Source organism: Oncorhynchus keta, unplaced genomic scaffold, assembly GCF_023373465.1.
Source record: "Oncorhynchus keta strain PuntledgeMale-10-30-2019 unplaced genomic scaffold, Oket_V2 Un_contig_19872_pilon_pilon, whole genome shotgun sequence".
Classification (NCBI taxonomy): Eukaryota; Metazoa; Chordata; class Actinopteri; order Salmoniformes; family Salmonidae; genus Oncorhynchus; species Oncorhynchus keta.
The window spans coordinates 4,479-14,285 of NW_026281705.1; the positions used below are offsets into that span (position 1 = coordinate 4,479).

The following is a 9,807-nucleotide window of genomic DNA, read 5'->3' on the forward strand; positions in this document are numbered from 1 at the left end:
TTTTCTGGCCACTCTTCCATAAAGCCCAGCTCTGGGGATTGTACGGCTTAAAGTGGTCCTACGGACAGATACTCCAATCTCCGCTGTGGAGCTCTTCACCTCCTTCAGGGTTATCTTTGGTCTCTTTATTGCCTCTCTGATTAATGTCCTCCTTGCCTGGTCCGCGAGTTTTGGTGGGCGGCCCTCTCTTGGCAGATTTGTTGTGGTTCCATATTCTTAACATTTTTAATAATAATAATAATAATGGGATGTTCAAAGTTTCTGATATTTTTATAACCCAACCCTGATCTGTACTTCTCCACAACTTTGTCCCTGACCTGTTGGGAGAGCTCCTTTGTCTTCATGGTGTCGCTTGCTTGGTGGTGTTGCAGACTCTGGGGCCTTTCAGAACAGGTGTATATATATACTGAGATCATGTTACACTTAAATAAAGTCTACCTGTGTATAATCTAACTAATTATGTGACTTCTGAAGGTAATTGGTTGCACCAGATCTTATTTAAGGGCTTCATAGCAAAGGGGGTGAACACATATGCACACACCACTATTCAGTTTTTAAAAAAAATGTTGAAATAATTTATTGAAATAAATATATTTTTTAATTTCACTTCACCAATTTGGACTATTTTGTGTGTGTCCATTACATGAAATCCAAATAAAAATCAATTTAAATTACAGGTTGTAATGCAACAAAATAGGAAAAATGCCATGGGGGGGGTGAATACTTTACGCTGTACCATGAGACTGAGGACCAACAGTTTATATATTAAACTCCTGGATACCGTGATGTCATCCAGAGGAATGAATGGTATTCACCAGTAGTTCAGTTTAAATGTTTATATATTAAACTCCTGGATACCGTGATGTCATCCAGAGGAATGAATGGTATTCACCAGTAGTTCAGTTTAAATGTTGATATATTAAACTCCTGGATACCGTGATGTCATCCAGAGGAATGAATGGTATTCAACAGTAGTTCAGTTTAAATGTTTATATATTAAACTCCTGGATACCGTGATGTCATCCAGAGGAATGAATGGTATTCACCAGTAGTTCAGTTTAAATGTTTATATATTAAACTCCTGGATACCGTGATGTCATCCAGAGGAATGAATGGTATTCAACAGTAGTTCAGTTTAAATGTTTATATATTAAACTCCTGGATACCGTGATGTCATCCAGAGGAATGAATGGTATTCACCAGTAGTTCAGTTTAAATGTTTATATATTAAACTCCTGGATACCGTGATGTCATCCAGAGGAATGAATGGGTATTCACCAGTAGTTCAGTTAAATGTTGATATATTAAACTCCTGGATACCGTGATGTCATCCAGAGGAATGAATGGTATTCACCAGTAGTTCAGTTTAAATGTTTATATATTAAACTCCTGGATACCGTGATGTCATCCAGAGGAATGAATGGTATTCACCAGTAGTTCAGTTTAAATGTTTATATATTAAACTCCTGGATACCGTGATGTCATCCAGAGGAATGAATGGTATTCACCAGTAGTTCAGTTAAATGTTGATATATTAAACTCCTGGATACCGTGATGTCATCCAGAGGAATGAATGGTATTCACCGGTAGTTCAGTTAAATGTTTATATATTAAACTCCTGGATACCGTGATGTCATCCAGAGGAATGAATAGTATTCACCAATAGTTCAGTTTAAATGTTTATATATTAAACTCCTGGATACCGTGATGTCATCCAGAGGAATGAATGGTATTCACCAGTAGTTCAGTTTAAATGTTGATATATTAAACTCCTGGATACCGTGATGTCATCCAGAGGAATGAATGGTATTCACCAGTAGTTCAGTTTAAATGTTTATATATTAAACTCCTGGATGTGATGTCATCCAGAGGAATGAATGGTATTCACCGGTAGTTCAGTTTAAATGTTTATATATTAAACTCCTGGATACCGTGATGTCATCCAGAGGAATGAATGGTATTCACCAGTAGTTCAGTTTAAATGTTTATATATTAAACTCCTGGATACCGTGATGTCATCCAGAGGAATGAATGGTATTCACCAGTAGTTCAGTTAAATGTTTATATATTAAACTCCTGGATACCGTGATGTCATCCAGAGGAATGAATGGTATTCACCGGTAGTTCAGTTTAAATGTTTATATATTAAACTCCTGGATACCGTGATGTCATCCAGAGGAATGAATGGTATTCACCAGTAGTTCAGTTTAAATGTTTATATATTAAACTCCTTACCGTGATGTCATCCAGAGGAATGAATGGTATTCACCAGTAGTTCAGTTTAAATGTTTATATATTAAACTCCTGGATTTGATGTCATCCAGAGGAATGAATGTATTTACAGTAGTTCAGTTAAATGTTTATATATTAAACTCCTGGATACCGTGATGTCATCCAGAGGAATGAATGGTATTCACCAGTAGTTCAGTTAAATGTTTCCAAGGACATAATTACATGTATTTAACAGAATTACATGTATTTTTACATGTATTTAGCAGAATTACATGTATTTAACAGAATTACATGTATTTAGCAGAATTACATGTATTTAACAGAATTACATGTATTTAACAGAATTACATGTATTTAGCAGAATTACATGTATTTAAGTATTTTGCTCGTGGGGAAAGTAACATTAGTACTTAAAAAAACAATACTTTAAACATTTTAATATTTTTTATTATTTTTATGTTATAAGCTCACATACTATACATTGAAAATATGAAGTATTAAGGTGTATAAGAGAATAAACGTGTTTTAATTAATATTAACATTAATAAATGAATTTCCACAGCTTCCTAAATGTTTTTTTTACAAGATGACAGAGTGGCCTTTCCTACCCAGGTCTGGTGTTGGAGATCATTCCACACTCTGTGTTCTACTACCCAGGTCATTCTACACTCTGTGTTCTACTACCCAGGTCATTCTACACTCTGTGTTCTACTACCCAGGTCTGGTGTTGGAGATCATTCTACACTCTGTGTTCTACTACCCAGGTCTGGTGTTGGAGATCATTCTACACTCTGTGTTCTACTACCCAGGTCTGGTGTTGGAGATCATTCTACACTCTGTGTTCTACTACCCAGGTCTGGTGTTGGAGATCATTCTACACTCTGTGTTCTACTACCCAGGTCTGGTGTTGGAGATCATTCTACACTCTGTGTTCTACTACCCAGGTCTGGTGTTGGAGATCATTCTACACTCTGTGTTCTACTACCCAGGTCATTCTACACTCTGTGTTCTACTACCCAGGTCATTCTACACTCTGTATTCTACTACCCAGGTCTGGTGTTGGAGATCATTCCACACTCTGTGTTCTACTATCCAGGTCTGGTGTTGGAGGTCATTCCACACTCTGTGTTCTACTACCCAGGTCTGGAGTTGGAGATCATTCTACACTCTGTGTTCTACTACCCAGGTCTGGTGTTGGAGATCATTCCACACTCTGTGTTCTACTACCCAGGTCTGGTGTTGGAGATCATTCCACACTCTGTGTTCTACTACCCAGGTCTGGTGTTGGAGATCATTCTACACTCTGTTCTAATACCCAGGTCTGGTGTTGGAGATCATTCTACACTCTGTGTTCTACTACCCAGGTCTGGTGTTGGAGATCATTCTACACTCTGTGTTCTACTACCCAGGTCTTGTTGGAGATCATTCTACACTCTGTGTTCTACTACCCAGGTCTGGTGTTGGAGATCATTCTACACTCTGTGTTCTACTACCCAGGTCTTGGCGGAGGTCATTCTACACTCTGTGGATCTCCTGAGTGTATTTTCTGATGTTTAATCAGAGAACTTGAATGAGAGTATCTCTTGTCACACTGATCACAGCCATAAGGCTTCTCTCCAGTGTGTATTCTCTGGTGTACTGCCAGGTTGCTTGAGGTAGAACAACTCGTCCCGCAGTCAGAGCAGTGGTAAGGTTTCTCTCCGGTGTGGGTTCTCTTGTGTGATATCAGGTTACTTGAGGTAGTACATCTCTTCCCACAATCTGGGCAGTGGTAAGGCTTTTCACCAGTGTGGGTTCTCTGATGTACTATCAGTATGTCTAATAAAGCAAAACTCTTCCCACATTCAGAGCAGTGGTGAGGCTTCTCTCCTGTGTGTGTTCTCTGGTGAGATTTTAAATGTGATGATCTAACAAAACCCTTCCCACAGTCAGAGCAGTGGTAAGGTTTTCTCCTGTGTGTATTCTCTGGTGTACAATCAGGTGACTTGGCTGAGTAAAACTCTTCCCACATTGATCACAGCTATAAGGCTTCTCTCCTGTATGTGTTCTCTGGTGTGTTATCAGATAGCTTGAGGTAGTAAAGCTCAATCCACAGTTGGAGCAGCGATAAGGCTTCTCTCCAGTGTGTATTCTCTTGTGACAGTCAGGTTTGATGACTGAGTGAATCGCTTCCCGCATTGATCACAGCCATATGGCCTCTCTCCTGTATGTGTTCTCTGGTGTATAATCAGTTCACTTGAGGAGGTTAAGCTTTTCCCACAGTCTGAGCAGTGGTGAGGCTTCTCTCCAGTGTGCGTTCGCTGGTGCAGCTTTAAACGCTGTGATGTTGAAAAGGTCCTCTCACAGTCAGAGCAGTGGTAAGGCTTCTCTCCTGTGTGTGTCAACTGGTGTTTTGTCAGGTTCCCTAGTTGAGAAAATCTCTTCAAACAGTCAGTGCAGCTATAAGGTTTCTCTCCTGTATGGATTCTGTGGTGTATTTTAAGTTCTGTTGAAGAGGTGAAACTCTTCCCACAGTCAGAGCAGTGGTGAGGTTTCTTCCCTGTGGATCTCCGCTGGGGTTTCTTGAGGTGTTCTGATTTGGAGAGACTCTTCTCAGCCTCGTCAGCATCATGATGTTGTTGAGGCTCCCCAGAGGATCCACAACACTCACGTCTCTCTCCTGTGTGAACGACAAAATAAGACAGTCAATGTAGTGAATGTTTAAATGCTTTTACAAACTTTTTTTGACAACTGTCTTCTAACAATAAGATGGTCAAGTGAAGAACAATAGTCATATTTTGTCTTCATTTTTCACATTAGTAGTAATGTCTATGACTTTGGTCTTACAATGTGTTATTACAGTTGTTGAAACCTTCAGCAGTGATCCAGACGACTTTAGGTCACCAGTATTACTAATGGTATTATTTTATTTTCAGCTTTACTGATTATCAGCTAAACCACAGCCAATAAAAACCACAGCCAATAAAACCACAGCCAATAAAAACCAGAGCCAATAAAACCAGAGCCAATAAAACCACAGCCAATAAAACCACAGCCAATAAAACCACAGCCAATAAAACCACAGCCAATAAAACCACAGCCAATAAAAACCAGAGGAAATAAAACCACAGCCAATAAAACCACAGCCAATAAAAACCAGAGGAAATAAAACCACAGCCAATAAAAACCAGAGGAAATAAAACCACATCCAATAAAACCAGAGGAAATAAAACCACAGCCAATAAAACCAGAGGAAATAAAACCACAGCCAATAAAACCAGAGGAAATAAAACCACAGCCAATAAAACCAGAGGAATTAAAACCACAGCCAATAAAACCACAGCCAATAAAACCACAGCCAATAAAACCACAGCCAATAAAAACCAGAGGAAATAAAACCACAGCCAATAAAACCAGAGGAAATAAAACCACAGCCAATAAAACATTTACATTTAAGTCATTTAGCAGACGCTCTTATCCAGAGCGACTTACAAATTGGTGCATACACCTTATGACATCCAGTGGAACAGCCACTTTACAATAGTGCATCTAAATCTTTTTAGGGGGGTGAGGAGGATTACTTACCCTATCCTAGGTAAAACCACAGCCAATAAAAACCACAGCCAATAAAACCAGAGGAAATAAAACCACAGCCAATAAAACCACAGCCAATAAAACCAGAGGAAATAAAACCACAGCCAATAAAACCACAGCCAATAAAACCAGAGGAAATAAAACCACAGCCAATAAAACCAGAGGAAATAAAACCACAGCCAATAAAACCAGAGGAAATAAAACCACAGCCAATAAAACCACAGCCAATAAAACCAGAGGAAATAAAACCACAGCCAATAAAACCACAGCCAATAAAACCAGAGGAAATAAAACCAGAGGAATTAAAACCACAGCCAATAAAACCAGAGGAAATAAAACCACAGCCAATAAAACCAGAGGAAATAAAACCACAGCCAATAAAAACCAGAGGATCAATTAGTCAATAATACAGGATCAGACTTCATGACCTTTTAAAGTGGTGATCCAGGAAGGGTCCCTCCATTCAATCTGTAGAACGCCCCTTTAAAGGGGTGATCCAGGAAGGGTCCCTCCATTCAATCTGTAGAACGCCCCTTTAAAGGGGTGATCCAGGAAGGGTCCCTCCATTCAATCTGTAGAACGCCCCTTTAAAGGGGTGATCCAGGAAGGGTCCCTCCATTTAATCTGTAGAACGCCCCTTTAAAGGGGTGATCCAGGAAGGGTCCCTCCATTCAATCTGTAGAACGCCCCTTTAAAGGGGTGATCCAGGAAGGGTCCCTCCATTCAATCTGTAGAACGCCCCTTTAAAGGGGTGATCCAGGAAGGGTCCCTCCATTCAATCTGTAGAACGCCCCTTTAAAGGGGTGATCCAGGAAGGGTCCCTCCATTCAATCTGTAGAACGCCCCTTTAAAGGGGTGATCCAGGAAGGGTCCCTCCATTTAATCTGTAGAACGCCCCTTTAAAGGGGTGATCCAGGAAGGGTCCCTCCATTCAATCTGTAGAACGCCCCTTTAAAGGGGTGATCCAGGAAGGGTCCATTTTTGGACTTTATTATATAAATGGGACAATTTGTATTTATGGATCCCAATCAGTTCATTAGTCCATTAGTTCCTGCCAAGGCAGCAGCTACTCTTCCTGGGGTTTATTATGGATCCCCATTAGTTCCTGCCAAGGCAGCAGCTACTCTTCCTGGGGTTTATTATGGATCCCCATTAGTTCCTGCCAAGGCAGCAGCTACTCTTCCTGGGGTTTATTATGGATCCCCATCAGTACCCGCAGCAGCTACTCTTTCTGGGGTTTATTATGGATCCCCATTAGTTCCTGCCAAGGCAGCAGCTACTCTTCCTGGGGTTTATTATGGATCACCATCAGTTCCTGCAGCAGCTACTCTTCCTGGGGTTTATTATGGATCCCAATTAGTTTTATTTTTTATTTTTTTTTATTTCACCTTTATTTAACCAGGTAGGCTAGTTGAGAATAAGTTCTCATTTGCAACTGCGACCTGGCCAAGATAAAGCATAGCAGTGTGAACAGACAACACAGAGTTACACATGGAGTAAACAATTAACAAGTCAATAACACAGTAGAAAAAAGGGGAGTCTATATACAATGTGTGCATGAGGAGGTAGGCGAATAATTACAATTTTGCAGATTAACACTGGAGTGATAAATGATCAGATGGTCATGTACAGGTAGAGATATTGGTGTGCAAAAGAGCAGAAAAGTAAATAAATAAAAACAGTATGGGGATGAGGTAGGTGAAAATGGGTGGGCTATTTACCAATAGACTATGTGCAGCTGCAGCGATCGGTTAGCTGCTCAGATAGCTGATGTTTGAAGTTGGTGAGGGAGATAAAAGTCTCCAACTTCAGCGATTTTTGCAATTCGTTCCAGTCACAGGCAGCAGAGTACTGGAACGAAAGGTGGCCAAATGAGGTGTTGGCTTTAGGGATGATCAGTGAGATACACCTGCTGGAGCACGTGCTACGGATGGGTGTTGCCATCGTGACCAGTGAACTGAGATAAGGCGGAGCTTTACCTAGCATGGACTTGTAGATGACCTGGAGCCAGTGGGTCTGGCGACGAATATGTAGCGAGGGCCAGCCGACGAGAGCATACAAGTCAGAGTGGTGGGTGGTATAAGGTGCTTTAGTGACAAAACGGATGGCACTGTGATAAACTGCATCCAGTTTGCTGAGTAGAGTGTTGGAAGCCATTTTGTAGATGACATCGCCGAAGTCGAGGATCGGTAGGATAGTCAGTTTTACTAGGGTAAGCTTGGCGGCGTGAGTGAAGGAGGCTGTTGTGGAATAGAAAGCCGACTCTTGATTTGATTTTCGATTGGAGATGTTTGATATGAGTCTGGAAGGAGAGTTTGCAGTCTAGCCAGACACCTAGGTACTTATAGATGTCCACATATTCAAGGTCGGAACCATCCAGGGTGGTGATGCTCGTCGGGCATGCGGGTGCAGGCAGCGATCGGTTGAAAAGCATGCATTTGTTTTTACTAGCGTTTAAGAGCAGTTGGAGGCCACGGAAGGAGTGTTGTATGGCATTGAAGCTCGTTTGGAGGTTCGATAGCACAGTGTCCAATGACGGGCCGAAAGTATATAGAATGGTGTCGTCTGCGTAGAGGTGGATCAGGGAATCGCCCGCAGCAAGAGCAACATCATTGATATATACAGAAAAAAAGAGTCGGTCCGAGAATTGAACCCTGTGGCACCCCCATCGAGACTGCCAGAGGACCGGACAGCATGCCCTCCGATTTGATACACTGAACTCTGTCTGCAAAGTAATTGGTGAACCAGGCAAGGCAGTCATCCGAAAAACCGAGGCTACTGAGTCTGCCGATAAGAATATGGTGATTGACAGAGTCGAAAGCCTTGGCAAGGTCGATGAAGACGGCTGCACAGTACTGTCTTTTATCGATGGCGGTTATGATATCGTTTAGTACCTTGAGTGTAGCTGAGGTGCACCCGTGACCGGCTCGGAAACCAGATTGCACAGCGGAGAAGGTACGGTGGGATTCAATATGGTCAGTGACCTGTTTGTTGACTTGGCTTTCGAAGATCTTAGATAGGCAGGGCAGGATGGATATAGGTCTGTAACAGTTTGGGTCCAGGGTGTCTCCCCCTTTGAAGAGGGGGATGACTGCAGCAGCTTTCCAATCCTTGGGGATCTCAGACGATATGAAAGAGAGGTTGAACAGGCTGGTAATAGGGGTTGCGACAATGGCGGCGGATAGTTTCAGAAATAGAGGGTCCAGATTGTCAAGCCCAGCTGATTTGTACGGGTCCAGGTTTTGCAGCTCTTTCAGAACATCTGCTATCTGGATTTGGGTAAAGGAGAACCTGGTGAGGCTTGGTCGAGGAGCTGCGGGGGGGCGGAGCTGTTGGCCGAGGTTGGAGTAGCCAGGCGGAAGGCATGGCCAGCCGTTGAAAAATGCTTATTGAAGTTTTCGATAATCATGGATTTATCGGTGGTGACCGTGTTACCTAGCCTCAGTGCAGTGGGCAGCTAGTAGGAGGTGCTCTTGTTCTCCATGGACTTCACAGTGTCCCAGAACTTTTTGGAGTTGGAGCTTCAGGATGCAAACTTCTGCCTGAAGAAGCTGGCCTTAGCTTTCCTGACTGACTGCGTGTATTGGTTCCTGACTTCCCTGAACAGTTGCATATCGCGGGGACTATTCGATGCTATTGCAGTCCGCCACAGGATGTTTTTGTGCTGGTCAAGGGCAGTCAGGTCTGGAGTGAACCAAGGGCTGTATCTGTTCTTAGTTCTGCATTTTTTGAACGGAGCATGCTTATCTAAAATGGTGAGGAAGTTACTCTTAAAGAATGAAGAATTATTATAGATCCCCAAGGCAGCAGCTACTCTTCCTGGGGTTTATTATAGATCCCCATTAGTTCCTGCCAAGGCAGCAGCTACTCTTCCTGGGGTTTATTATAGATTCCCATTAGTTCCTGCCAAGGCAGCAGCTACTCTTCCTGGGGTTTATTATGGATCCCCATTAGTTCCTGCCAAGGCAGCAGCTACTCTTCCTGGGGTTTATTATAGATCCC

At 42.2% G+C, this 9,807-nt stretch overlaps 1 protein-coding gene and 1 long non-coding RNA gene across 53 annotated transcripts; both read left to right on the forward strand.

Annotated features, from left to right (window-relative positions):
- The first annotated feature begins 285 nt into the window (after nt 1-285).
- LOC127920542 (uncharacterized) lies at nt 286-2,225 on the forward strand. Of its 3 annotated transcripts, none has more exons than XR_008106600.1 (3): nt 286-1,594; nt 1,672-1,824; nt 1,900-2,225. It is a non-coding gene; the product is annotated as an uncharacterized LOC127920542 (long non-coding RNA). The 3 variants fall into 3 exon arrangements; XR_008106602.1 differs by having other exon boundaries at nt 286-825; nt 1,058-1,594; nt 1,672-2,225; XR_008106601.1 differs by having other exon boundaries at nt 2,130-2,213.
- Nucleotides 2,226-2,508: 283 nt separating this feature from the next.
- LOC127920543 (uncharacterized) lies at nt 2,509-5,004 on the forward strand. Of its 50 annotated transcripts, none has more exons than XM_052504593.1 (5): nt 2,509-3,252; nt 3,284-3,328; nt 3,419-3,508; nt 3,552-3,641; nt 3,685-4,920. In XM_052504593.1, the coding sequence occupies exons 1-5, from the start codon at nt 2,819-2,821 to the stop codon at nt 3,767-3,769; spliced, it is 744 nt and encodes a 247-aa protein (XP_052360553.1). In that variant the 5' UTR covers nt 2,509-2,818; the 3' UTR covers nt 3,770-4,920. The 50 variants fall into 50 exon arrangements, 29 of the variants coding, with proteins under 29 accessions (XP_052360553.1, XP_052360558.1, XP_052360559.1 ...); XM_052504598.1 differs by having other exon boundaries at nt 3,419-3,463; XM_052504599.1 differs by having other exon boundaries at nt 2,509-3,221; nt 3,419-3,463.
- The last annotated feature ends 4,803 nt before the right edge of the window (nt 5,005-9,807 follow it).

What these genes read in the sequence shown, in the direction of transcription:
- LOC127920543 (XM_052504589.1), top strand. Translation starts at nt 2,819, where the DNA reads ATGACAGAGTGGCCTTTCCTACCCAGGTCTGGTGTTGGAGATCATTCC. An exon ending in CTCTGTATTCTACTACCCAG is followed by an intron (nt 3,284 to 3,373) that starts GTCTGGTGTTGG and finishes TCTACTACCCAG; the next exon opens with GTCTGGAGTTGGAGATCATT. An exon ending in CTCTGTGTTCTACTACCCAG is followed by an intron (nt 3,509 to 3,551) that starts GTCTGGTGTTGG and finishes TCTAATACCCAG; the next exon opens with GTCTGGTGTTGGAGATCATT.